The sequence below is a fragment of the Aspergillus ochraceoroseus genome (assembly GCF_002846915.1).
Source record: "Aspergillus ochraceoroseus IBT 24754 chromosome Unknown P175scaffold_12, whole genome shotgun sequence".
Taxonomy (NCBI): Eukaryota; Fungi; Ascomycota; class Eurotiomycetes; order Eurotiales; family Aspergillaceae; genus Aspergillus; species Aspergillus ochraceoroseus.
Window position 1 is genome coordinate 279,320 of NW_024468487.1, and position 25,409 is coordinate 304,728.

Consider the following 25,409-nt stretch of genomic DNA (forward strand, 5'->3'; position numbering starts at 1 on the left):
GGAGAGAAAGCGCTGGGTTGGAGTTTTACTGCTTTGTGATTGCCTGGTGATTACATAGCGTGGATATGGCCGGCATTCAGATTCAACGCTTCCAAGGTCCGATTACCGAGTCTGTGTATTTTGAGATTTTCTATAGTGTTTGGCATGAGTTAAATGAAGTGTAGTTGTCAAATGTCATGCATGTTGAAATATACATAGATACATAGATATATATATATATATGTGTGTGTGTAGATATCTTGTTACCATAGACTCAACTCGTGGACACTAATTTCCAATATAAATATCCCCCTGGAGCATCGCTATAGAATACACTCTAGACTTACCTCAAGCACCCATCTCCTCTGGAGATGCCTGCTCAGTTTGTAGAGTAGGTAAAGCTCTTCATGTGCTTGACGCTGTAGATGTCAAATTTTTTAATCTTATTCATTCAAGGAAGCGTTGATTAAATATAGAACATAACTCGCTACTCCAAAAACCCCAGCCGGCGTGTATTTGGTCCTTGCAACTCCGCTTCCCAATGTAAGTAATGTCACAGTAACCCCCAAGCCTAATCAATCCTCTATGGTAGAACCCCAGAGGGAAAAAAAAAAAAACCGCACCAGTACACCTATAACCCTGTAAGGCAACTATGCGATAGAAAATAGAAAAGACAATCGAGGGAGATATAAATATAGAAAAGAACGACGCAAGCACGCCTGTTAAAGTTTTTTGACTTATGCTTGGGCACGTTTATGTAATGTATAGCTGAAAGTAGGACAGGCTGGGTCTTCTTGCATGATATCTAGATCCTCAGGGTTGGTTGAAAGTTGAATTCCGTTCCCAGCTCGAGGGTATAGACGGTGGTCCTGGAAATCATACTCGGACTCGTCATCGGAAGACTCATAATGATGGCGTTTCTTTCCTGTGGGTTCTGAAGCGGGCTCCACGCTTGGTTTGTCGGTTTCTGCGCTGGGAGTAGATGCGGAGTTATTCGAAGTAGAGGTAACGGGGGCCGTGTTTGTTGAGACGGAAGGGGAGGGGGTAAGTACGGTAGCAGCTGTAGTAGTCATTATGGTGTGTGAAAAGGGGAAATTCGACAGCGGCAGGGTCTTCAGATGCTCGGGGAAAATAGGGACTGTAGGGTTGCGATCTGAGATGGCGAGCAGGAGCTCGACCAGTGTGGCATGCGAGAGACCCGACAAGAATCTCCGTTGGTCATCCGCGGTAAAGCGCTCTCCCGCCACTTCGATTTTTGGGAGTGCTGGCGGGGTATGAACAGGTGGCGGCAGGGATGCAGAAGTTAGAGTTGGGTTGCTTCTGACGACTGTCGGATGGGTGATGGAGATCTTCACAGGTTTGCATTCGAGACATATCCATTCCTTCTCTTTCACAGCGATAACATCGTTCTCGATAGGAGGATCATGGCAACGCTGGTGCCATGCCCGATTACACTCGTCGCAGAAGACAATTGCGTTACTTGGAGGGCTGTGTCCTCGCTGGCAATGTACGCAGGTGATATTGTTCGCGTCCTTCCCTTTCCGGAAGACACGTCTGCGCTTCCGAGATGCCTCATGGAGTTTATCCGAGCCGCCCAGGGTGTTGCCATTCTCCTTGATAGCGGCCGGGGAAGCCGGGGTAGGCATATAAAGGGATGGCCTATTCACGTGTCGGCCAGACTTGGTTTGTGTGGCAGTTGGCGTAAAATCCGATTCATCCGAGCTCGAGTCGCGGGCCCTGATGACTTCGTCATCGCTGTCATGGCCGCGTCTACGCTTCTTGGAACGTCTCTTCCGAGTCCCAGTGCTTCTCCGTTGACGGGTATTAGAGGGAGCCTTAGATTGTTTGGTTGTTAAAGTTCCTGATGGGGACGATGTTTTTATCGTGGCAGGGTTGGTAGTAGCCGGGGTTGGTGGCTGGGGTTGCGACGGTGGCAGCTGTATCTTGGTATCTGCTGGCTGAGAGGGAACTGGCGTGGTTGAGGATGGTGGTGCCAATGTTGGTTTCGGAGCAATGTTAAGCAGACTAGGGGGCTTCACTGAATTCCCATTCGAGGAAGGCGGCACGGAAGTGCCCTTCTGGGCAACGGCGGGCGGCTCTACCTTGTTGTTGGAGTACACGAAGGGAGCCGTGGGTAGCTCGATAAGAGTTGACGATGCCCTCATTGTGTCAGCCACTGGAGTATTGGAGCCATTCAAATCTGGATTAAGCGGGAAAGAAGTCCAGCTGCCGGAGTTTTGATCATATCTCTGCGCCTGCTGCTGTGTTCCTTTGATATTACCAGCTACCCGGGCAAGGAGCTCCGTCGTGGTTGCCGAAAGCTTCGGAATCAGGACTTTACTTGATGTTGCGCTTGATGATTGACCGGAGTTCGGCGATTTTGGCCTTGAAGATGAGTCAATGTGGGCTGGAATGGGGGAGGTTGATGGGTGTTCACCCGAAGTAGTGGTGGTGATCAGTGTTCCGTAGGTTGGTGGCGGCGTTGCTTCTATAGAAGCCAGTGAGGGAGAAACCCCATCTTGCTGGGACATGCCCTGAGCCGGTTTGCTAAAAGTTCGGGGTACCCGGTACGGAGTAGAGATGCCGGGGTTAGTGGCTGCCAACCATTCAGTTGGAATCCTTTCTTGTCGTCGTCGCTGAGAAGCTGGATGGAGACATCGTGAACGGACCCAAGGATTTATATAGCATCACGTGATGCCGTCGAGATCCCCCGCGCTGTGGGAGGGATTCCTGGATTTCAGTGCGACTCGTCCGCATAAGCCTAGGGGAAATAGGCTGCCGAGATATTTCATGTGGTTTTTGGCGAAACTGCCTGTGGTTGCGCTTCGAATGTGAGACGCGGATTTATTTGTTACTGGCCAGCATGATTTCCTCGGCAGAATCACGACTCGAATAATGATAAAAACGCTGGGGAGTTTGTGTTTGGTCTCTGTCTTCTTCTGCTTTATGAATAGTTCTATATGTACAAAATTGCGCTGTCTATGATACCACACCATCCTTTTTCAATTGAGCAATATCTGCCGCGCCATATTCGAGGATTTGTCCGAGAATTTCGTCTGTGTGCTGTCCAAGAGTAGGCGGCGGCGTCCGCACACCGGGGGTTGCATGGGAATATTTGATCGGGGTGTTGACGAGCTTGATGGGACCACAACTTGGGTGTTCAATTTCTGTGATCATTCCACGTGCTTGGACTACAAGAGCTGCTGTTAGGGGGGCGGTGGCCTTCATTTTGTAACTGTGCTGAAGAAACGTACCGTGTGCATGGTTCAATGTGCCTTGAATGTCGTTGACGGCAGCATAGGGCATCCCGCTACCTTCCAGAATATCCAGCCATTCCTGTGTAGTCTTCTGTTTGACACACTCCTCAATTAAGCCGTCAATCTCTGCACGATGTTGAACACGATCACGGTTGGTTAGGAACCGAGGATCGCTCTTCCACTCGGGGTGCCCGAGTCGGTCGCACAACACGCCAAATAACCTGTCATTTCCACCACCAAAGAGGATATCTCCATCGACAGTTTGGTAGCTTCGGTATGGTACAATAGATGCTTGGAGTCCATTAGTAAAAACAATGGGCCGCATTCTCATGGTGGCCCAGACTCCCAGCACTTACGATGTTCTGTTCCCCATCGCCCAGAATCCTTCTCTCCACTGATCAAAGCAGAACTTGCAATGTTAGCAAGTGTGGCGACTTGGCAGTCGCTCAGACAGGCATCGATATGCTGTCCCTTGCCGGACCGGACTCGAGCGAGCAACGCAGCCATAATAGCATTCGATGTGTACAGTCCAGTTGTCAGATCTGTGACGGCCACGCCGACTTTAACCGGGTCACCGTCTCTGCTTCCAGTGATATGCATCAGTCCCATCTCTGCTTCCACCATAACGTCATAGCCGGCTCGGTTGCTGTATGGCCCGGTTTGGCCATATCCGGTGATACTCGCGTAGATTAGCTTGGGGTTGATCTCTCGTAATGTTTCATAATCCATATTGTATTTCTCAAGGCTTCCAGGAAGATAGTTCTCAACGAGAACATCACACTCCTTCACCAGTCGGTGTAGTATGTCGACGCCGGCCTTGTGAGCAAAGGAGAGGCCGAGAGACTTCTTGTTGCGGTTCACCTATCGCGCGCGTCAATGAAATGGTGGCATGCAAAATATCCGAGAGAACACAGGTAGAACAGACTCCTAGATAGTAAGCGCTCTCGCCAGGACCCTGAGAGCCGTCTTTGTATTTGGCGTACGGAGGACCCCATGCTCGAGTATCGTCTCCCCGTACGGGATGCTCAATTTTAATGACATCGGCTCTAGAATCGAAACTAGAGTTAGGCCCCGAGAAAGAGTACCGGATATCGCGATCATACGTACCCCAGGTCACCCAGAATTTGTGTACAGTATGGCTGCATTCGAAGAAAATCATCTGTCAGTATAAACCCCGCACACAGAGCCCAGGCTCCATGGTAAGTAGTTGCAGGGCCAGGACTTACTCCGGCGAGGACTCGGGTCATATCCAGGACCCGAACCCCTTGCAAAGGAAGTGTGCCATCCGCTGGAGCAACCGGAGTCGAATAGGACCGCCATTGTGTTGCGTACCTGACGATGTTGTTCCTGCCTGGCTGACGGAGCCAAGGGCGCTGAGCAATGAAAGCCCGCTGTAACTTCAACGCGACGTTCATGATTTCACAATTAAGATGCAGTACATTGAACCAAGAGACAAATCAAACCGTAGCGAGAGTATTGACTTAATATAGCAGAGAACAATAATCATAATCATGAGGAACCAGCAAGCGCTTCTATGTATTCTCTTTCCCTCGCTGATTCGCGGATCTCCCCGGCTCCAAAGCCGAGGTCAACGCGCCAGTTCTTCCGCAACACGCCTGCCGCTTCACTAAGCTTTGATAACTACTGCAAAAGAACGAGCAGAGCGGCTTGAATTTACGAGATCTATCTCGGACAATTGCCGCTGAGAAGTCAAGAAGGACAAAAAAGAGAACTAAAAAGGTAAAGTCATGAATGCTTACGCAACAAGAGATTTGCGCTGACGAATACGAGAACCAAATCAAGCCATTCTTCTCCTTCTCTAAATCACTCTTTTTTCTTTCCGTGACACGCGGATACCTCTAACCGAATCATCCTCCTCTTCCGCAATGTTTACCGGACTGGTTGAAAAGATTGGGAGTGCGTGACTCTACTGCACCATTGCATGTAACAAGCTCTTTCCAGGAACTACTGGCTAACACTCTTCCTCTCTCTCTCTCTTTTTTTTTTTTTTATAGCGGTTTCGTCTCTCGAACCCCTCGATACCTCAGTGAGCGGGGGCGGGGGAACATCCCTGACCATCACTGATTGTGAAGAGATCCTCACCGATGTGCATCTCGGAGACAGTATTAGCGTAAATGGTATGTACGTCCAAGATCATTGCAGCAGCCCGCGCGGCGCTATCTTCTTCAATCCACCCCTCCAACTAACCCCACCCGCGCCCGGCTTTTATCAGGAACCTGTCTGACCGTGACGGCCTTCGATAAAACATGGTTCAAGGTCGGCGTCGCTCCCGAAACCCTGCGCCGGACGAATCTCGGATCCCTTGGAACAAATTCAAAAGTGAATCTTGAACGCGCCGTGAAGGGCGATACCCGCATGGGCGGACACATCGTCCAGGGCCACGTTGATACAATTGCGAAACTGATCGCCGTGACGCCCGATAGCAATGCTTTGGTGCTCCGTTTGCAGCCACGGGATATGGCAGTGATGCAGCATATCGTTGAAAAGGGGTTCATTACCCTTGACGGGGCTAGTTTGACTGTCACGCAGGTCCAGGATGGAGAGGATGGCTGGTTTGAGATTATGCTTATCGCCTATACGCAGGAGAAGATCGTGACCGCTGCCAAGCAGCCCGGGGACTATGTGAATATCGAGATTGATGTTGTGGCGAAGTATGTCGAGAAAAGTGTGCAGGCGTACTTTGCTACGACGGCGGGAGGCGATATGGGTATGCTGGAGAAGATGGTTTCTCGGATTGTGGATGCGAAATTGAAGGGGTGAATTTGGTGGATGTGATCAAACGAAAGCAGGCAAATGTGGTGGTTACAATAAGTATTTGATGATGCCAGTGTATTTATTTTATGATGATAATGAGTGAGTGACCATACGAGATGTCTACTGTACTTGAAACTGAAGCAATGGGGTATAATTTGGAGATTCTAACGGAGGAATGCAAAGCTATTCATTGCATTACCGAGACCTGATCCAACTGATTGATTCTGGTACCAAGCGGACGGGCGTATGAATTGCTTGTCAACTAAAGCAGTTCTCGTAAGTCCGGAGACTTGTGGTCCCGTTTTGACGATGCGGTTCACTGTCGTCGCTTGAAGAGATCCGTCATGTCGACCGTGGCGCTGGCTTCACAAAGAGACTTGCGTGGTAGACAAGGACATGAGCCAACAGCATTGGCAAAGCATCCGGGCTTGTCGCAAACTTGGGACGGATAGGCGTAGCCTCGTCGGAAATTCGCTTGGGAAATGTCTTGATTCACTTATTCATCCATAGATTCGTCACTCTCCTCTTCTGCGCCATCTTCATCAAAATCATCACTGAGCCACTCTTCATCCATATCAACATCCTCATCATCCTCGTCGTCCTCGACTTCCTTGCCCTCAGCTCGAGCTTTTGCCTTTTCCTGCTTCTTTTTCTCAACATTCTGCTTCTGGAGCTTCTTTCTTTCCTCCTTCTCTTTCTTCTTTTTATCCCAGTTCTTGTCCAACTGATTCACCTCCTTTTCAGATTTATGAATATAATCGTGCCACATAACTCTTCCTTCGCAGACGCCTTCCTCGACCTTGATAAGGCGGAGCTTCATCCGTGGACCCAATTCAACCAGTTTGACTGCCCGTTTCTCGACTTCGGGAGCGTTCATTTTCTTCTGAACCTTTTCACCAGACTTCATCCGCTGCATCTCGCGCTTGGTCAGAACCTTCCGTGTCGTGGTTCCTGCGACCTCAACTTCAGCGTCTGTGTCGAGTTCCGTCTCACTGGCGGAGGTGTAACCCGCAGCCGAAGGGTCAAGCAGATAGTCCGCGGCATCCTCTAACTTTCCGAGATTAGGAACAGCCGACTTGTTGTTTTCGCGATTTCGGATTTCTTTGGGATCTAGACGACGGATTCGCTTCGAGATTCCTGTTTTCTTTGTCGAGATCGCGTAATGTCTTAGATTCAGGATGTAGGAGCCCTCTTCATCAGACCCAGAAGCAGGTTCTCGGTTGAGAAGCATTACGCGGCGAATCGAGGAAAGAGGAGTAGCTTGGGGGTTAATGGGCGGGAAAAGGGATTGGAAGATGGTGGTTGTAAGGCTCTCCAGGCGTTTGGGGACTTTCGAGTTCTCGTCTGAATCCGGGGTCGAGAAGTTATTCATTACTAGCAGCGGCGGTGTTTTATGATCCTGACCACCACCTCTTGGGCGCTTCAATGCCTTCTCGACGTCTCGACACAGGGAGTAGTTCTCGACCTTGAAGTTGAGTGTAGGCCCACGCGGTGTAAGGGCTAAACGCATGTTTGTGTTTCCGGTGGCAGACTTCGAAAATAGAAGAAGATGGGTGACACCGAGAGGTCCAGCCATCGTGGTGAAATCCCTCAATCTGTTTGTTTTACGTTCCTGAGAGTTGAAGGTGAGAAACGGACCAACGTGAATTGGGGGCGCTAAGTGCTCAAGAGATTTACCTTTAACCTCACTGCTGTGTCTGGCTCCATCATCAACCGGACATCCTTTACCAGCTGGCTGACACTGGTACCGACTCGAGAACCTCCAACGCGGATAACCATAGACTTCGGAGTCTTATTCATGGACGAGGCGCTACCTTTGCCATTGGTAGGGCCATTTGGCACCTTGACATGGGTGCGCTTCTTAGTACGTGCCTTGGCCATACTGGATAGCTTCTGTCAGAAGAAGAAGAGAAAACCAATTCAAATGAAAAGAAGGTATTATTCTTCTTTCCAGATGTTTTGTCTGAACCAAGTTCTTTTTTTCTGGGCGGCGAGGAAAAAAAAAAAAAAAGATCACTCCGCGGAGGAGCCGGATCAACTAATTTTCCGTGTCCCCGATTAATTTTTTTTTAATCTCGCGGGCAACAAGATCATAGACGGAGGACTCTCTTTCTCTTGATTTCATAAATAATTCTAAGATTCACGATGTCGACCGTCAAGAAGCGCAAGATTGCCTACAAGGAACCGGAGAACCACAGCGAACCCGAGTCCTCATCTCATAAGCCTGCCAGCGACAATGAAGTACCAGAGGAAGAAGTCCCACGCGAGACACCAAAAACCTTCAAAGAGCTAGGAATCATCGACCAACTATGTGAAGCATGCGAGACCATGGGATACAAGGCTCCCACTCCGATCCAGGCGGAGTCAATCCCTCTTGCTCTCCAGGGCCGCGACCTCATCGGACTCGCTGAAACTGGAAGTGGAAAGACCGCAGCTTTTGCACTCCCCATTCTCCAAGGTAAACTCCGTTATCTTCTATATAGAAAAAAAAAAAACAGAAACAAAAGGATCTACATTCTAACGGCTACAGCTCTCATGGATGCTCCCCAATCACTCTTCGCTCTCATCCTAGCACCCACCCGTGAACTGGCATACCAGATCTCACAGTCCTTTGAAAACCTGGGATCAACTATTGGCGTGCGATGCGCTGTCATTGTTGGAGGCATGGATATGGTCGCGCAGTCTATCGCCCTAGGCAAAAAGCCTCATATCGTCGTAGCCACACCCGGTCGACTCCTTGACCACCTCGAGAACACCAAGGGTTTCTCCCTCCGTAATCTCAAATTCCTCGCCATCGACGAGGCCGACCGCATGCTCGACATGGACTTTGGCGACTCTATCGACAAGATTCTCAAAGTCCTCCCCCGCTCCCGCCGTACCTACCTCTTCTCCGCAACCATGAGCTCCAAGGTCGAATCCCTGCAGCGCGCCTCCCTCTCCAACCCGCTCCGCGTCTCCGTCTCCTCGAACAAATACCAAACCGTCTCCACCCTACTCCAGTCCTACCTCTGCATCCCGCACAAGCACAAAAACCTTTACCTCGTATACTTGCTGAACGAGTTTGCGGGCCAATCCGCGATTATTTTCACGACGACCGTGCACGAGGCGCAGCGCGTGGCCTTCATGCTTCGCGCGCTCGGATTCGGCGCTATCCCATTACACGGCCAGCTTTCGCAGTCTGCCCGGTTAGGTGCACTTGGGAAATTCCGCGCCCGGAGTCGTGATATCCTTGTTGCCACGGACGTCGCGGCCCGTGGTCTGGACATTCCTTCGGTCGACGTCGTGTTGAACTTCGATCTGCCCACAGACAGCAAAACGTATATCCACCGTGTAGGACGTACGGCACGTGCGGGCAAGAGCGGTGTGGCAATTAGTTTTGTGACTCAGTATGATTTCGAAGTCTGGATGCGGATTGAATGGGCACTAGGGAAGAAGCTGAAGGAGTACGATACCGAGAAGGACGAAGTCATGGTTCTGGCGGAGAGGGTTGCAGAGGCCCAGCGACAGGCGATCATGCAGATGAAGAGCTTCGACGAAAAGAGAGGCACTCGGGGGAAGAAGTTCGGTAAAGGGAAACGGTCTCGCGATGATATGGACCAGGAGGAGGGTTAGAGTCGGTTGTGACGGTGTGCTTGAACCGAACTTATGGCTAATGGTGTCAGTGAAGTGATGATGTATATCTATCTTTTATGGTTAGTAGTTCAAGCGTCTCCTATGACGGAATACTTGACTATGAATTTCAATACCCAAGTCTGATTTGCATTATTGTTCGTGTTTGACAATTTCTGCGTATTATAGGTACTGTATGAAGAGAACCCCGGAAATAAGCATTAGTGATGTCCATCAGATGAAGGACAACCTCTTTTAGAGACTTGAAAACAATTTAAAAAAAAAAACAATTTAAAAAAAACAAACAGACAGAAACTGCAGTGGCAGACAGACAGACTCAAAAAAAAGTCATTGAATTCGTAACATTTCCCATTAGGTAACCTCTATGACAGGATATATCGATGCAAAACAGCTAAAGCTGCCATTTCCTAGACTTCTTCATAAATCCCATTAACAAATATTGCGGTGGGGAGGCCACAATATTTTTTCTTTTGTCTTCCGTCATGCACGTTTGCGATTGCCCACTAAACTTTACTCACTAGGTAGATCATATCATCCTGTCAAGCTAGCTTGAAATTACTGCAAGGCTTCTTTGGAACCGGCATCGCGAACGGCATTAGAGACGCGGGTGGCAAGATCGTCTGCCTCAGAGCGGCTGGCTGCCTCAGCGTAGACACGAACAGCATCTTCTGTACCACTTGCTCGGGCGAAACTCCTTCCCTTGTTATAGCGGGACTGCAGGGATTCAATCTTACCCTGGAGACCGGGAGGCGACTCAAGCTTGCGCTCAGCATCATATGCCTTGAAGATTGAACGGTCAGCAACCTCCACACGGACAAGCCGCGAAGGGAGATCGGTGTAAGTGGCCAGCCACTCCTTGGGAGTCCAGCCCTTGTGGGCGAGAATGGCTTCAACGAGAAGCATATCGCTGAGAGCATCGCCGACAGCCTGGTTGATCAAGTCCGTAAGGGCTTGCAGGCATTCCAGGGAGCGCTGCTGGGCTGGAGATTGGGGCTCTGTGCTCTTAATGGTCTTGAGAGCGTTTTCCGAAAAGGTAATTGTGCCGTGTCCGTTGGCTTCGAAGTAAACACCGACGTCGTAACGTAGGGCAGCGTGGTGAAGGTGCTTAACACCCGTGTTGGTGCAGATCGAAGGCAGCTTCAAAACCTTCTCGATGTAATCCGTGCTTGATCCGTTGGCATAAGCAGTTTGGATGACACCAATTCGGAGTTTGTTGATAATCCCTGCGCTCCGGGCAAGGTCACCAATGAAGGATGCCGCAAGGGTGGCAATGCGGTCACCATCGAGCATGCGGAAGACATTGCCCTCGTCGAGGAAATAGTAGATAATCCGATCCGCATCTCCATCTAGCGACGCGCAGCGGTCAAGAGCACCTGCCTTGGATGATGGAGGAGCACGTTGCTTTGTCTTGACATAATCGGCACCACACTAAGAGTAGGATGAGTAAGTTAAAAAGGCAGTGGGGGTGGTTGAATGCCTTACCTCAAAGTTTAGACTGTCGGGGTTGATCACATCATCATTGATGACTTTGATATCAACACCACCCTGATCGGCTGCGGGTAGATACTTGATGAGCTCTCGAAGTTTAGGTCCGCCAACACCGTTCGCGCAGTCCACGGTCAGAGAGCCTTGGACCTTCACACCCCGCATCACCCTCTTGAAAGCCTCCGCGAGCTTCTCGTAATACCCTTGCTCAGTGGGTTCGCCATACTCGTACTGTGTTCCCAGAGTGTTCTTGCAGCGGACAACGTAATGGAGTTGGGGGGTTGTCATAAATTTCCAATCGATAAACTCGACTTGCGTAGCGGTAAGAGCGGCGCTCAGAACTCCCACAAGACGAGAACCAGATGCACGAGTATCGCGAGCAAAAACGACACGGGCCGGATTTTCCATGCTAACGTCGATTTCCTTGATGAGTTCATCGTATACCTCGGCGATGTTCTCCATCGAGGCATTGGCGAGTTTTGTCGCATAGGCTTCCCACTCAGCCTGCACGAAGAATGAGTGGTTAGTTTAGATAGGGGATTTTTTTTTTGTATTTAGCTTTACCTCCAGCATTTCACCCTTTGATAATATATTAGCAGTGTTTACCATATTAAACCGTGCGGACTGGTAGCCTACCATGGGATCGATCAGCTTGACACCATTGTCCTCCGCGGGGTTGTGACTGGCAGTAACCATAACGCCAACCCATTGTCCACTAAGTTTCTTGGAACGGAGACCTGCGAGCAATCCGACTGCAAAGACGACGGTGTTGAGGAGGTCACTGCCAAAGATATGTTAGTTAAGGAAGGGGTAAACAAGTAATCGCGGGGGTAGGGTAGATGCGGGGATGGTCGATTCTCCAAGGGATGGACAAACCCCCCCCCCCAAGCAAAGAGAGATACTTACGCCTTCATACGAAACTGTCGAGTAAAGATAATTCATTAGCTTCAAGAAACACAATATGAAAATAAAAATGGAGCCAAAAGGGGACCTACCCCTGCTGTACCATACTGGAACACCTTCCCTTCGGGCTTCACGTACTGCGCAGCCGCTTCTGAGATCGCCTTTTTAATCGCGGGGGACGCCATTGTGGCGCAAAATATGTCAAATATATATTTTAAAAGGGAACTTTTGGGAATCACACGCGGAAAAGGGAGAAAAAAAGCAGTAGAGATGAAAGTCGAGGAAAAGACAAGAAAACTACAGCAATGTGAAGTGAGACAGGCTGGCGGACTTTTGTTACTGCCAGCACCACCTCCGCCGAGCGGTGAGCCCAATAGTGGCGGGCCTCAACAGCTTGCCGATCTAAAACACTACAGATTATTACGACTAAAAGGGAGCAATGAAATAAAAATGGCTGCTGGATATTTATAGAAATAATGACGAAAGGAGGTTTAGGATGGTAGTGCTGCTAGAACTAGTAACTGGTGGACGAGGCGGGGTATGCGAGATGCCTGTCTGGCGATAACTACATACTAGTACCACCCGGAGTGTATGAATTATGACTAGTGTTGTATTTTATTTTTTCGTCCCTCTACTTCCTACAACTTCTCGCTCTCATAATTGAACGCTGTGATGTTATCCGGTCACCTGGACCGACATTCGCAACACCTGACACTCCTTGTGCGCCTGATGATCTCGGTTATCAGGCTAAGAAGGAAGGAGGATTACTAGCTTTAGTGAAGCCGTCTAGGCTTTCAATCTTTCTCCGTGCACATCGTCCCTGATATCCTTGACGAGGAACCTATTGGATATGGTTAGCCTTTATCTGTTTTTGAACTATTAAGGACAATACGAGCCCACTCACAGGTACCACCATGCGCAGGGAATAACAGTCCCCAAGTGCCACAAGCTATGGGCATCAATAAGCGCATGCCAGGGAGGGAAGTCCAGCAACTCAAGGCTCATGGCTAAGATGATCCAAACCACAATGATCGCCGGCCAGAGGGTCCAGTTCTTCCCAGTCTTTTGGTATCGGACAACGCTGAAGCAGATCCATAGCGTGTTCTGGATCATCCCAACCACGATATTCGCAATCATATTATAGGTATAGTCCCATGACCAAAAGCTCAGATAGCACACATGCATGCTGTAGAGGAGAATGCATATAGCAATCCAGAGGCGTCGTAGGGTTGGTTTGTACCGGGGGCTTTCTTGGTCTAGTCGAAAAATTCTGATCACGGAAAGGAATAAGCCATACAGAACAGTCGCGCCAGCTCCGAAATAATCCAACTTCTCAGTCAGAGGAAAGTCTCGGGCATGGAAGAGCATACTGAATGTCCACGACGCCAGGCCGCTGTATCCAAATGCCAGGTAGTACTTTTGTAGAGTATGCCAGCTTGGTGTCTTTTCACGAATCTGGGACATGCCATGCCAGTGAGCCAGGAAATTGAGAAGCGAGAACAGGACGGAGAACAGTTCCTGCATGCCGAGAATTCGGCGAAAGGGCCATTTCCCATGGAATTGGACGACAGGGCTGAGCATCGGAGGATCGCGAGCGACTCGACGGTCGGTTACGACATGTTGGCAGGTATAATCGCATTCGGCGGGACACGTCCACCACATGAGGCGGAGAAGGATAGCTAAATTCTTCCTATTAGCTCACAAATTACAACGTGCGGAGTCGACGGAATTGGAGCGTACGAAGGGCCGAGTTTCCATCCTGGCAGTTTTCAGCTGTACAGATCTGTCCTCACGTTAGCTCGTCCCTAGAGTAGTTCCTAGAACCATTGCTCTGATGTATGTACCTTGACACATTCTTTGAAATCAGGGAGATGGTCGCCGAGTGACGCGGCTGATTTTCCAACGTAAGTTGCGAGGAGAAGAAAAAGGAGGTAATAACAGGTTTTCCTCCGAGCAGACCCCAAAATCATTGTGTGCTCTGTATTTTGTTGGATTGAAGACAGAACGCGTCAGTTAAAGGAGACAGCACTGGGGCTTGATTGGGGAAGACAGCAACAGTTCAGCGGAGAACCATCTTGGCATTTCCGTCCCGCAATGAAGTATGACATGAAAGCGATACCATCAACAATATTTACTGTAACCAAACTTGACGAAATGTAGTTAATTTCTCATAATGTGTTAGAAGTAAATATGCTTCTCTTGATTATATTTTGCAGTCGTTTTTTTGTTATTACTTTTAGGTGCTTAATTACTCTGTATGTCTTGTCTAGCATACAGTCATCTTTGAATCCCTTTTTAGACATGATCTCTGAAAATCATTTACCTGTAAGTTTTCTTTCAACCCGTCTTATATGAGCAACTACCCTGCTATTAGTAGTTGTAGTACTAAGTAGTAGTTCCTCTTGTATGTTAACAAAGTACTCTACATAAATGCAGACCATTAACCCTAATCAAGAATAGGGCTTTCTTATCACATGAAGATAAGCTCGAGGGTATTAAACTAAGCCAATTTTAGACTAGCCGATTTTGGCCACCGGCTGGAGGAGAAATTCCTAATGAGGGAAAAGTTAAAAAAAAAAAAAAAAAGAGACTGAGAGCGCAGAGGCAGACCTCACCTTACAGCTGATTGATTTTGCAGGTGTCGCCTCCTTCCCTCTCATCCCAATTTAAACCTGGGACTCCCCTTTCATTTCTCTCATTCTTTCTTCGAGTCTCAAAGCCCGAGTCCATCCCCCTTCATATTTACCTTTCGTTTTATCAATATGGACGGACAACAAGACACTGCTGGTATGAGCAGCAGCGCTGATCGCATGGTCGGCATGGACCATGCTGAAGTGCGTTACTTTACTAGGTAGGTGCAGATATTATCTCATTCATGGTATCTTCATAGAATGCTAACTTGAATAATAGCTACGATCACCATGGTAAATTCATTCGATAACTTTCACTCGTGTTTGTTTCAAGTGCTAATGTCAAACCCCGCTTAGGCATTCACGAGGAGATGCTTGTATGTGTTTCCCCCCAAAAACAGTAATCTTACTGCGATTCCTTGACTAATCTGGACCATTTCATAATTTTTTAGAAAGACGATGTTCGCACTCGATCATATCGCGATTCTATTTACCAAAACCGACATATTTTCAAGGATAAGGTCGTCCTTGACGTTGGGTGTGGAACTGGTATTCTTAGCATGTATGTGACCAATTGTATGAAACCTACGAATTGCGGCACTCTGACAGTTTTGTGTTCGAAGGTTTGCCGCGAAGGCTGGCGCTAAGCATGTTATCGGAGTCGACATGTCGTCCATTATCGAAAAAGCACGTGAGATTGTTGCGGCCAATGGGTTCGCAAACAAGATTACCCTCCTTCAGGGAAAGATGGAGGAGGTTGAGCTTCCATTCCCCAAGGTTGACATTATCATCTCGGAATGGATGGGCTATTTCCTCCTCTACGAGAGCATGCTGGACACCGTTTTGTACGCTCGTGACCGCTATCTCGTCCCTGGTGGCAAGATTTTCCCCGATAAGGCCACCATGTACCTGGCTGCAATTGAAGATGGAGAGTACAAGGATGACAAGATTGGATGTAAGGAGACTTCGACTGGTTTCACTCAATTTTGACTTAGACCCCTGCTAACTTATTCTAGTCTGGGACAACGTCTATGGATTTGATTACAGCCCTATGAAGGAGATTGCCCTCACGGAACCCCTTGTTGACACCGTCGAGCTCAAGGCTCTCGTCACTGATCCCTGCCCAATTATCACATTCGATCTATACACAGTCACAAAGGCCGATCTGGCCTTCCAGGCCCCATACTCCCTCGTCGTCAAGCGCAGTGACTTCATCCATGCCGTGATTGCCTGGTTTGACATCGAGTTTGGTGCTTGTCACAAGCCGATCACCTTTTCCACCGGCCCCCACGCCAAGTACACTCACTGGAAGCAGACTGTCTTCTACCTGCGCGACGTTTTGACCGTTGAGGAGGAGGAACACGTCTCTGGTGTCCTCGTGAACAAGCCTAATGACAAGAACAAGCGTGACCTCGATATTCACCTCTCTTACAAGCTTGAGACTCTCGACCAGACCCGCGCTGCCGAGGGTAGCTGTTTCTACAAGATGTAAGCATCTAATTCTCTCATTTTGGTGATTGAAAACCTAATTTTCGCAGGTGTTAAAAAAATTTCCGTGTTAATTGGTCTTCAACGACTCTTTGGTTATTTATTCCTCGATTCTAGAAGGAGTCGATTTATGATCTGTCAATACATGTAGGGAGGTTGACAAGTCGGCAGCATAGCATTGATGGTACTTCAGTTGTATGGACATTGGGTTGTTGATGATTTTTCCCCCTTCTCCTTTTTTACCCATTTATCATCGTCTTTTCTTCCTATGTTTCTTGTTTCACTTGCTTGGCGTTGTTTATGGAAGGCATGGGAATGGCATCATTATTCGGCGTGAACGGAGAGATGATTTCCACAAGAGACAATTATGAAGCTCCTCGAATTTTCCCAGGTAGATACCCCCGAGTCGACGCTCAGTCTAGCCACCTCCAACGTTCTCGTTCTGTTCAGATTTCTGTGTCTGCGCATTCTTTCGGCACCATTAGGTTGTAATTAATACTCTTCCTTAGGGGAGGGCTTCTATACCCAGATTTTATTTCTGAGAGATTTTGTGAAGTTCCTAACCGATTAGACAGCCTTCGATTCATCCTTATTATTGTACTTAATACTCCGTATTTTCCACGGATCAACCCCCACACCACTTGAACGGCCAAATCTTTCCTGCCTAGATACCAGGTAGTTAACTATTTAGTTCTACTGACCAAGAACCACTCATGCCACTCACTCATTGGGTAGGTATTTAGTACAGTCCTGATTGATAACAATTGATAAAAAGTAGAGCGCCCCATCCGCATGGAACCATAACCGGAATTGGCGGATCTCTTAGAGTCACAGCCCCAAATAATACTACTGTATACGGAGTAGAAGGTACTCGTTAGTACAAGTCCATAAGTGAGATTTTGATCAGAGTGGTTCCGGTGTGTTTTTTTTGATAGGATTCTCGGCGCGCCTTGGTGGACGAGTTTCGCTGGAACCAACTCTTACTATACCTGGTATACTGTAGACCCACGCCGATTGTAGTAAGTCTCCGTCCTGTCCTCGATATGTGTGTGTGTGTGTGTGTGTGAAGCCCCGCAACGAGAGACACTGTATCATTGGCAAGCATCGAAGATCCGCGGCATCATCCCTGTTGCACGTGATCATCTTCCAAGTTTGTGGGGAATCATGCCATAGAGAACTTGCATTCTTCACGGCTCTTATGAAACACTATTTTCTATGTGGGAAGCAACTGGGCTCAATTTAATTCTTGGTGTCCTCGCAGCCCTCGGTTTTCCAGAGTGTCAACATGAACAGAATCAGTTTCTCTAGGGCTCTTCGGCCCCTGGCCTCCCCGCTGTAAGTGCTTCCTTAAGGTTGTTCTCGAGCAATTTCTGATACGATAGATAGTATATCGAAACATACCAGCTCAGTAAGTACGCGACAGTATAACTGTTGAAAGATATCAAATGTATCAAGCGCTTTTAAACCTTCGTTTAACGGGATGGCTTTAGGGCGTCTCGCGGATACAACCAATCCGGGCGATGTCTTACGGAAATGAACCTGAACCTCCTTCCTCTCTTGGTCCCTACAGCCAAGATGAAGAAGGTAAACTTGTTCGATTACGCCTGGGCCCTGCAGGACGCTGGAGCTCTTTGTAAGTGCTTCATGGCAACCTATATCATTTCATAATAGCCTAATGATTGATACTGTGGATATAGTGGAAAATTCTGGCTAAGGTAACATGATTTTTTCCTGGATTTCCCTTTTAAGTAAATAATTGATTTGTGTTGTTCTCCCCCATATTAGAGAGAATTGCCAATGCGAACTTTGTGTCCACCCAGACACAAAGCAACGAATTTCTGATACTTTTTCTGTATGTTTATTCTTCACACTCTTCAATAACAGACCTAGGTTAACTAGTGGTTGTTTATCATATGATAGATCCCGCGCAAAGTTGCTATTACCGAACTTGCTCCTCGAGAAAATACCGTGAAGGTAACCTGTACGGCTATTCCAGAGGCGACCTTTTGAGTATAGTGCTGATATCTTTTGAAAGGGTCCGATAGACACTCTAGTCTATATTCATACTCTTGGCTAGGCGTACATACGCACAAGAAGATCAATCGTCGGCCTGGAGGTTCGCCTTTGCGGCTCCGGTAATACATTGTCTTGTCGAGAGCTGCTAGCTGCCGCTAACGTTTCTATCTAGGCCGTTTCGATTTTTCAAACAGGGCCGGGATGAGCTCCCAACAGTATCTTATGAAGAAGTCATGGATGGTGATTTTGCAGTGCTTGAGTGGCTTGAAAACATCGTACGTTACGCTTCTCTACTATCTTGCCTCTGGTCTAACCTTTCCCAAGTATCAATGGGGGTTTTGCTTCGTCAAAGGAGTTCCTGTCGATCCTCATGCAACAGAGGAGCTTTTGGAGAGGATATCATTTATAAGAAATACCCATTACGGTAACATGTCTTCGCATCATCGATGTTCTCTGGCAATTCTAACACTCTCTAGGGGGATTCTGGGATTTTACCTCCGACCTGACTTTCAAGGACACTGCGTACACATCGGAATTCCTGGGCGCCCATACAGACAATACATATTTCACTGACCCGGCGCGACTCCAGCTGTTTCATCTCTTGTCTCACACTGATGGCGATGGAGGTACTAATCTTCTTGTCGATGGGTTTCAAGCGGCTAGTATTTTGAACGAAGAAAACCCGGGCGCTGCGAAGGCTTTACTCTCAGTCAAACACCCATTTCATGCGAGTGGAAACGATGACGTCTGCATACAACCAGCGGATCACTTTCCTGTCTTTAGGAATCACGGGTATTTGCGAGAACTGTACCAGATTCGCTGGAATAATTACGACCGAGCACCCAAAAGGGACTGGTGGGTTGATGAGCAACAGCGCTGGTATGACGCAGCGAGACACTTCGACCAGATTATTCGTCGGCCCGAAATGGAAGTATGGACTCAGCTACAACCAGGAACAGCCCTGAGTAAGTTTTCTGTGTCGTTAGTGAAGGATTATGCGGCCTGACTAATCGGTGGTAGTTTTTGATAACTGGAGAATGCTCCACGGCCGCTCCCAATTTACTGGGAAACGGAGGATGTGTGGTGGTTACAGTAAGTCCTTTTTTCTTTCGTGTCGTGGAAACTCTCGTGCTATTCATTTGTGATTCAAGGTGATGTATACTAATGAATATATAGTCAACAACGATGACTTTATCTCGCGATACCGCCTACTCAAGTTCGGCCGGGAAGCCGTTCTTCGGCACATTGGAGATACTACTAGACATTCTACCAACCCAAGCAGGTTTATATAAGAGTATTTGGACCCAGCTAAGCCAGATAGATGTACTGTGAACATGGTGTGGGGTGGTGTCCTAGCCGGCTACAATATTTCACCAGTTCTACCTAAATAGGGAGGCAAACCAAGTAAATACTATTATATCCTGCACATAACCCAAATTTCAATTCACTCACTTTGAAGCCTGATTGTAGAGATGAATGTAAGTGTTGAGCATGGGTGGATTTGTAAGGTCATCACGTGATATAGGCAGGGCAGCTGACGTTGTTTGGCCGGAGCTCGACATCTCTCGTCCTTCAACACAGCTCTTCTCCAACCACCATACACACCTCCATCTCAGTTTCTTCCACTCCTCTTCCTTTAATCTGCCTTAATTTGATCCTATTTTATTCCTTTGACTCCGACTATTTACATTCCGAGCGTCAATCATGTCCACCTTGGAGGATCTCGACGACCTGGAGCGCGAGGAGAGAGACAAGAAGAAGGACCAGGGCGATGGCAGCGATGGCAAACTGCCCGGAGGTGATGACGATGCTGAAATGAAAGATGCAGAAAAGAAGGAGGAGGAAGATGAGCTTCTAGACGATGAGATCCTTCATTCTAGCACAGCAGACATCGTCAAACGAAGGCGGATGTTGGAGAACGAACTTCGCATAATGAAAAGTGAATTCCAGCGGTTGTCGCACGAACAGAATACGATGAGGGAGAAAGTCAAGGACAATCAAGAAAAGATTGAAAATAACAGGTATGAATGGGCTGCTATTGGATGATTTTCCCCCGTGTCTTCCTGTGGCGATAGTGTGTTCTTCGTCGAACGGAAAGAGGGGAGGGTTATCCCTGCAAAGAACGTATCATCCTATACCACTGGGACTTAGCTGACTGTTGTATTCTGTAGACAACTACCATACCTTGTCGGAAACGTTGTTGAGCTGCTGGATTTGGATGTCGAAGCCGAGGCCGCAGAGGAGGGTGCCAACATTGATCTGGATGCTACTCGAGTGGGCAAATCCGCTGTGATTAAAACATCGACTCGTCAGACTATCTACCTCCCTCTGATCGGTCTGGTAGATCACGAAAAGCTTAAGCCCGGTGATCTCATCGGTGTCAACAAGGACTCATACCTCATCCTGGATACGTTACCCGCCGAATATGATAACCGAGTGAAGGCTATGGAAGTTGATGAGAAGCCCACAGAGAAATATACAGACATTGGAGGTTTGGATAAGCAGATTGAGGAGATTGTCGAGGCTATAGTATGGCCTATGAAGGAGGCCGAGAGGTTCAAGAAACTTGGCATTAAGGCGCCCAAGGGTAGGCATCAGCCATCTTGTCTTTTTATGGGGCTTTCTAACACTCATTCTCTATTCAGGTGCTCTGATGTACGGACCCCCAGGTACAGGTAAAACCCTTCTCGCTCGAGCCTGCGCAGCAGAAACAAACGCCACCTTCTTGAAGCTTGCTGGACCCCAGCTGGTACAAATGTTCATTGGTGACGGTGCGAAGCTCGTCCGAGACTGCTTCGCCCTCGCCAAAGAGAAGGCTCCGTCGATCATCTTCATCGACGAACTCGACGCCGTCGGAACTAAGCGTTTCGACTCAGAGAAATCTGGTGATCGTGAAGTGCAACGAACCATGCTTGAACTCCTCAACCAGCTGGACGGGTTTGCCTCCGACGACCGCATCAAGGTTCTTGCTGCAACCAACCGCGTTGACGTCCTCGACCCGGCTCTCCTCCGATCCGGCCGTCTGGACCGCAAGATCGAGTTCCCCCTCCCTAACGAGGAAGCCCGTGCAAACATCCTCCAGATTCACTCGCGCAAGATGTCTGTCGAAGACGCCGTCAACTGGGCTGAACTGGCTCGCAGCACAGACGAGTTCGGTGGTGCCCAGCTGAAGGCCGTCTGCGTTGAAGCCGGTATGATTGCCCTGCGCAAAGGTATGAGCAAAGTTGGCCACGAGCATTACGTCGATGCTATTGCTGAAGTCCAAGCCAAAAAGAAGGACACCAATATGGGTATCTACGTCTAGATATATCCGCTGTGTTTCCTTTTTTTTTTTTTTTTTCTTTGGCCCTACCTTGGACTTAATGCTGCTGCTGCTGCTGCCTTTCTCTCTACGTGATGTGTATCTACGTACGTACAATTAACTATAACCGGGGCTTAAATGGATACATTGCCTTTCTTTCTCAATTTTCACGCTTGTATTTACTCAATACGTAGAGTTACTGGATATCCTCATATAGTGAGTGAGTGATCTTTCCTGAGAAATAGAGTATCCTGCTATTTCAAGAAGATCCAACGTATTTTCCATAGAGCACACATACATACAGTCTCTGGTATTATAATCCCCACACTCTCTCTCCTGGGGATCCCAGATAAAAAAAAAAAAAAACACGCGAAAGTGATATATACAGATTCCCTGTTCACTCACTTTACCATGCAAATATCCCCTCCCCCCCTCCCGCCGGCCAGGCCCATCAAAAAGGAAGGAAGAAAGAAGGAAACGAACTGGAATGAAGTTAAGTAGAAAGGTAGGAAGCAAGTGACGACACTGACCAAAAAAAGGGAGAAGAAAAACCAAAAAAAGGGAGAAGAAAAACCAAAAAAAAAGAAGACCTAAGCTTAGGATATATGGATTGTAGACCTCCCGTGTTCGAATTGCAAGAATCCGTTCCGTCGAATGCACCTTGATAAATGTAAGGAGGACAGAAGAGGGAAAGGGAAAAATTGATGATGATGATGATGATGAAGTATGGAAATTGTGCTAGGAAGAATAGTATAGGTAGGGGGGAGGAGAAGATAGAAAAGCTGGAAAAACGGAGAGCTCCCTGGTGTCGGAGTTCAGTATTTATGTATACTGGGGTATATAATGGGACAAAAAGGGTATGTTCGGAAAGCAAAGGAAGCTACAAAAACCCTCCTGCGGATTTCAAGGTGGATGGATATGTGCGTGAGAGAGCGAGGAGATGGCAAAAGAAAGGGGGGGGGGGGGGGCTTCCAACTCGACATATAACTGGGACATAAATAGATTTAAAGAAAAAAAGAAAGAGAGACCAGGTAATATGCGTGGGAATATGTCCAATTTCGCTGGTATGAATTATCCATTCAGCCAGTCAGTCCTAAACGCCTGGTTCTGTGTATGTTGCGTGTGCGTATCAAGTGAAGTTTGCATGTACTACTTCAGGCTCTCGGGGAGCAATGGCAAAGTCCAATCCGTAGTCTCTGCCATTTATATCCATCTCACATCAGATGGATTATTATTAGAAAAGTCTCTTGACACTATAAGTGTCAACGTCCACACGACGATCTCGTTCCATGTGGAACCACCACTCCCGACCACCTTTATGGCTGTAATTCCAAGACCCGGTGCAGATGTCTTTCTCCCACGGGAGAGCGGTCGTTGGTGATAAGCTCATTGGGGTAGGTGGAGTACTAGGCGTGGTGGGGCTTGTGGCTATCGTCGAACGAGCACTGATACTCCCCCAGCCGAACCTAGGGGTCGATGTTGATGCTGGGGAAAGAGGTTCTTCATTATAAGGCGAAGGGACCGTGGTTCCCTTGCTCCCGAAGCAGTTGACCCCAACTCCTGCAGCAAATGTCAACGATTGATTTGCGGCCATGATGTGCTTCCAGGTAACAAGGCCTCCGTCAGCGTCTTGTCCAACTAAATCAGGACTGAGTATGAATCGGGGAATGGACAAGTCTTTTTCGCATGTCTTGGTGCCCACTCTGCCCATGTAAGCAGGCATTCTATAATCAGACACCGTGACAGGACCTCCATGATCCACGGACACTGTCCTCTCCTTTGGCCGCTCTCGAGGTGTTTCCCACAGCCCACATTCATCCATTTCCATATCTGATTCATCATCGTCGTCGTCGTCGTCGTCGTCGTCGTCATCAGAGGATGCTTCAAGTGCATTATCAGGTAAGTAAGAATCCGAGTGGTCGGTAATAAGTACTTTCATGCCGGTTTCGGTGTCCTTCGCGGCCATATCAATAAATGTTTGAGCCCGTATTCGGGCGGATGTCAAGTTATTGCCCCCCGGTAGCGCCATTGGTCGAGTTGGAATGGAGCCACGTGAACTTCGAGGAAGGCTATATCGGTCTGGGTGTAAGAGTGCTTGTCCGCGGGGGATAGGTTGGCAAACACCCTGGAGCACGCCTGGAGGCTCGATATCGGACGGTGCTCGCAGAGCATCTAGACGCGGAAACCCTCCGGCGAGAATGCTTTGCGCAAGATGGGAATTTGGGGTCTCCGAATGGCTAGGCGGTTTGACAAAAGGAGCGAAGTCGATTCTGCTCAGGGCAGTGCTGGGATTAGGACTGGCCACATCCCAATGTAGGTACTTGAGGCTGGATGAGGCTAGAAGCGGTTGGAAGATGATCCCGTCCGTGTTCAATAGTGGGCATTTGTTTGTTTGTACAATCTTGAAACGTTCAAGCCACTGTAGGGATGCTAGAATCTTCGAAATCACTAATAAAGACCCGATATTCGGCTCTATAAGGACTAGAGATTTGAGGGCGAGAGACTCTGGGCGGGAAGTATACTGAGATAACCCAGTATCCGTGAGCCCCGGAAGGTTTTCCAGCCGAAGTGACTCTAGCGGGGGGAGACATAGCAGGGCGCTGTCGGCAAAGGCATCGGCGTCGAAATTCGAGATGCACAGGTTGCGCAACGATGGCAAGAGATCGAGCATGCGAAGGAAAACACTAGGTTCGAGGGTGCTGGTTTCGTTCAGTCCATGAAGCATCAAGGTTTCCAAGTTGGTCCAGGAGGCATGATAGTTTAGAAACTCAAACATCTGCAAGGGACCAAGGCTACCAGGGCAAGAATCGCTGCGTGGAGAGGCCTCTAGTGTTCCTGGTGCTTCACACAAGATCCAGGTATGTTCCTTTAACTTTCGTCGGGTGGATAGCGCATGCGTCAAGCGGTCGAACTCATGGTTGTAAGGAATGGTCAACCCCAGTAACCGTTCCAGGTTCGGGCAAACCATGACAACTGATGCAATCAAATCCCGGTATTCCTGCCATTGAGTGCTGTGTTTACTTGTTGTGAACAAGAGGTCGACCTGCGGGACACGAAGCTCCAGGACAAGGTTGGCCAGCAACTTTCTTTCCCGAAGAGAGCGTCGAAGCAGCTTCAACCTGCTTCCCCGTTTCAATCGATATTTTTTCAATTGAACCGGGGAATCATTTCCGATGATGTGAATATGATTGTAACTATCAAACACGAATTAACCCGCACCTTCTTCTATAGCTCACGGTGGTCATAACGAGACCGCCGGAAGAATATGAAAACGCAAAGCATTTCACTCACAGTCGAGCTCGCACGGCCTTCTCCCAAGGGCGACAGGTTAGAGACAGGGCATGCAAATCGCGCTGAAAGCATGTCGTACACCCTGACTGATTCAAACTAGTATGGAGATGCTGTAGTTGATTGAGAATATTCTCATAGACCTCCTGCGGTATTTTCTTGAAGATCGACTCCAATATCTTATCGAGCGAGGCCGCAGAGTCACATAAACGATAGGAACCGGATGAGGTTGGCGAGTAGGACGTAGGGGAGGTTGAGACGGTGTAGTTGCTCTTGAAAGATGAGATGGAGGAGGGTCGCGAAGAAACTGGATGCACTGAAACTGCATACCCAGAATCCTTGTAATTATGCATGACCTGGCCTTGATGAGGAGCCGGCGTGTAAGGGACAGAACAGCTTTCGGGCCTACTGGCGACAACGCTCATGGTGAATCTGTCTTGTGCATTGGATGATCATGTAGATAGAGGAAGGGAGGGAAGGGGGGTGGGTGTGAGGGCGGGGCTGGAAAGCACGGCACACGGTATGTAGAGCGGCAGAGCCAACACTCTGATGAAGGATGTCAGGAGCTGTGAACTTGGAACGAGTGGGATACAGCAGAAGCAACAAGAACGATCATCAATTATCAGAGAATTTGTCTGATGGTGTACTCCGTAGGAT

General features: G+C 48.4%; 11 protein-coding genes across 11 annotated transcripts; 5 read left to right on the forward strand and 6 right to left on the reverse strand.

Moving 5' to 3' along the window:
* Positions 1-405: 405 nt before the first annotated feature.
* P175DRAFT_0114181 (phf1/phf2 family PHD finger domain-containing protein) lies at positions 406-2,734 on the reverse strand. The gene has a single exon (XM_040892365.1). It carries the CDS (start codon positions 2,508-2,510, stop codon positions 717-719), a length of 1,794 nt encoding a protein of 597 aa, XP_040748486.1. The 5' UTR covers positions 2,511-2,734; the 3' UTR covers positions 406-716.
* Positions 2,735-2,958: 224 nt separating this feature from the next.
* On the reverse strand, positions 2,959-4,651 carry P175DRAFT_0446773 (CaiB/BaiF CoA transferase family protein; the record flags this gene model as incomplete). The annotated part of the gene is made up of 6 exons (XM_040894360.1): positions 2,959-3,170; positions 3,234-3,527; positions 3,593-4,097; positions 4,162-4,282; positions 4,344-4,375; positions 4,463-4,651. The coding sequence occupies 6 exons, from the start codon at positions 4,649-4,651 to the stop codon at positions 2,959-2,961; spliced, it is 1,353 nt and encodes a 450-aa protein (XP_040748487.1).
* A 381-nt stretch (positions 4,652-5,032) lies between these two features.
* On the forward strand, positions 5,033-6,238 carry P175DRAFT_0505245 (riboflavin synthase). The gene is made up of 3 exons (XM_040898047.1): positions 5,033-5,153; positions 5,252-5,374; positions 5,470-6,238. Exons 1-3 carry the CDS (start codon positions 5,123-5,125, stop codon positions 6,015-6,017), a joined length of 702 nt encoding a protein of 233 aa, XP_040748488.1. The 5' UTR covers positions 5,033-5,122; the 3' UTR covers positions 6,018-6,238.
* A 100-nt stretch (positions 6,239-6,338) lies between these two features.
* Positions 6,339-7,892, reverse strand: P175DRAFT_0488038 (Brix domain-containing protein; the record flags this gene model as incomplete). Its single annotated transcript, XM_040895686.1, has 2 exons — positions 6,339-7,623; positions 7,689-7,892. The coding sequence occupies 2 exons, from the start codon at positions 7,890-7,892 to the stop codon at positions 6,508-6,510; spliced, it is 1,320 nt and encodes a 439-aa protein (XP_040748489.1). The 3' UTR covers positions 6,339-6,507.
* Positions 7,893-8,156: 264 nt separating this feature from the next.
* On the forward strand, positions 8,157-9,623 carry rrp3 (RNA-dependent ATPase RRP3; the record flags this gene model as incomplete). The annotated part of the gene is made up of 2 exons (XM_040899107.1): positions 8,157-8,469; positions 8,542-9,623. 2 exons carry the CDS (start codon positions 8,157-8,159, stop codon positions 9,621-9,623), a joined length of 1,395 nt encoding a protein of 464 aa, XP_040748490.1.
* Positions 9,624-9,770: 147 nt separating this feature from the next.
* agm1 (phosphoacetylglucosamine mutase PCM1) lies at positions 9,771-12,429 on the reverse strand. Its single transcript, XM_040894941.1, has 6 exons — positions 12,122-12,429; positions 12,033-12,046; positions 11,763-11,907; positions 11,691-11,705; positions 11,124-11,630; positions 9,771-11,069 (listed from the first exon to the last, which is right to left on the reverse strand). Exons 1-6 carry the CDS (start codon positions 12,212-12,214, stop codon positions 10,197-10,199), a joined length of 1,647 nt encoding a protein of 548 aa, XP_040748491.1. The 5' UTR covers positions 12,215-12,429; the 3' UTR covers positions 9,771-10,196.
* A 56-nt stretch (positions 12,430-12,485) lies between these two features.
* On the reverse strand, positions 12,486-14,048 carry P175DRAFT_0561153 (PGAP3/PER1 family protein). The gene is made up of 4 exons (XM_040901027.1): positions 13,874-14,048; positions 13,770-13,812; positions 12,934-13,708; positions 12,486-12,870 (listed from the first exon to the last, which is right to left on the reverse strand). Exons 1-4 carry the CDS (start codon positions 13,997-13,999, stop codon positions 12,816-12,818), a joined length of 999 nt encoding a protein of 332 aa, XP_040748492.1. The 5' UTR covers positions 14,000-14,048; the 3' UTR covers positions 12,486-12,815.
* A 770-nt stretch (positions 14,049-14,818) lies between these two features.
* Positions 14,819-16,151, forward strand: rmtA (protein-arginine omega-N methyltransferase HMT1; the record flags this gene model as incomplete). The annotated part of the gene is made up of 6 exons (XM_040894366.1): positions 14,819-14,880; positions 14,940-14,953; positions 15,017-15,036; positions 15,112-15,221; positions 15,283-15,614; positions 15,676-16,151. 6 exons carry the CDS (start codon positions 14,819-14,821, stop codon positions 16,149-16,151), a joined length of 1,014 nt encoding a protein of 337 aa, XP_040748493.1.
* A 1,516-nt stretch (positions 16,152-17,667) lies between these two features.
* P175DRAFT_0519469 (putative trimethyllysine dioxygenase TmlH) lies at positions 17,668-19,625 on the forward strand (the record flags this gene model as incomplete). The annotated part of the gene is made up of 10 exons (XM_040899108.1): positions 17,668-17,780; positions 17,845-17,862; positions 17,933-17,999; positions 18,068-18,128; positions 18,183-18,282; positions 18,336-18,438; positions 18,488-18,587; positions 18,640-19,128; positions 19,184-19,255; positions 19,340-19,625. 10 exons carry the CDS (start codon positions 17,668-17,670, stop codon positions 19,453-19,455), a joined length of 1,239 nt encoding a protein of 412 aa, XP_040748494.1. The 3' UTR covers positions 19,456-19,625.
* A 119-nt stretch (positions 19,626-19,744) lies between these two features.
* On the forward strand, positions 19,745-21,513 carry P175DRAFT_0505252 (proteasome regulatory particle base subunit RPT5). The gene is made up of 3 exons (XM_040898048.1): positions 19,745-20,184; positions 20,335-20,750; positions 20,809-21,513. Exons 1-3 carry the CDS (start codon positions 19,868-19,870, stop codon positions 21,465-21,467), a joined length of 1,392 nt encoding a protein of 463 aa, XP_040748495.1. The 5' UTR covers positions 19,745-19,867; the 3' UTR covers positions 21,468-21,513.
* Positions 21,514-22,698: 1,185 nt separating this feature from the next.
* On the reverse strand, positions 22,699-25,177 carry P175DRAFT_0446913 (uncharacterized protein; the record flags this gene model as incomplete). The annotated part of the gene is made up of 2 exons (XM_040894369.1): positions 22,699-24,658; positions 24,756-25,177. 2 exons carry the CDS (start codon positions 25,175-25,177, stop codon positions 22,699-22,701), a joined length of 2,382 nt encoding a protein of 793 aa, XP_040748496.1.
* Between the last annotated feature and the right edge of the window lie 232 nt (positions 25,178-25,409).

Bases quoted from the DNA above. Each gene is read 5' to 3' on its own strand.
- P175DRAFT_0114181 (XM_040892365.1), bottom strand. From the start codon at position 2,510: ATGTCCCAGCAAGATGGGGTTTCTCCCTCACTGGCTTCTATAGAAGCA.
- P175DRAFT_0505245 (XM_040898047.1), top strand. From the start codon at position 5,123: ATGTTTACCGGACTGGTTGAAAAGATTGGGA. The intron at 5,154-5,251 runs GTGCGTGACTCT...TTTTTTTTATAG, and splicing joins ACTGGTTGAAAAGATTGGGA to CGGTTTCGTCTCTCGAACCC. The intron at 5,375-5,469 runs GTATGTACGTCC...GGCTTTTATCAG, and splicing joins AGACAGTATTAGCGTAAATG to GAACCTGTCTGACCGTGACG.
- agm1 (XM_040894941.1), bottom strand. From the start codon at position 12,214: ATGGCGTCCCCCGCGATTAAAAAGGCGATCTCAGAAGCGGCTGCGCAG. The intron at 11,070-11,123 runs GTAAGGCATTCA...TCCTACTCTTAG, and splicing joins CCGACAGTCTAAACTTTGAG to TGTGGTGCCGATTATGTCAA.
- P175DRAFT_0561153 (XM_040901027.1), bottom strand. From the start codon at position 13,999: ATGATTTTGGGGTCTGCTCGGAGGAAAACCTGTTATTACCTCCTTTTT. The intron at 13,813-13,873 runs GTACATACATCA...ACGTGAGGACAG, and splicing joins ATTTCAAAGAATGTGTCAAG to ATCTGTACAGCTGAAAACTG. The intron at 12,871-12,933 runs GTGAGTGGGCTC...CATATCCAATAG, and splicing joins CCCTGCGCATGGTGGTACCT to GTTCCTCGTCAAGGATATCA.
- P175DRAFT_0505252 (XM_040898048.1), top strand. From the start codon at position 19,868: ATGTCCACCTTGGAGGATCTCGACGACCTGGAGCGCGAGGAGAGAGAC. The intron at 20,185-20,334 runs GTATGAATGGGC...TGTATTCTGTAG, and splicing joins GAAAAGATTGAAAATAACAG to ACAACTACCATACCTTGTCG. The intron at 20,751-20,808 runs GTAGGCATCAGC...TTCTCTATTCAG, and splicing joins TGGCATTAAGGCGCCCAAGG to GTGCTCTGATGTACGGACCC.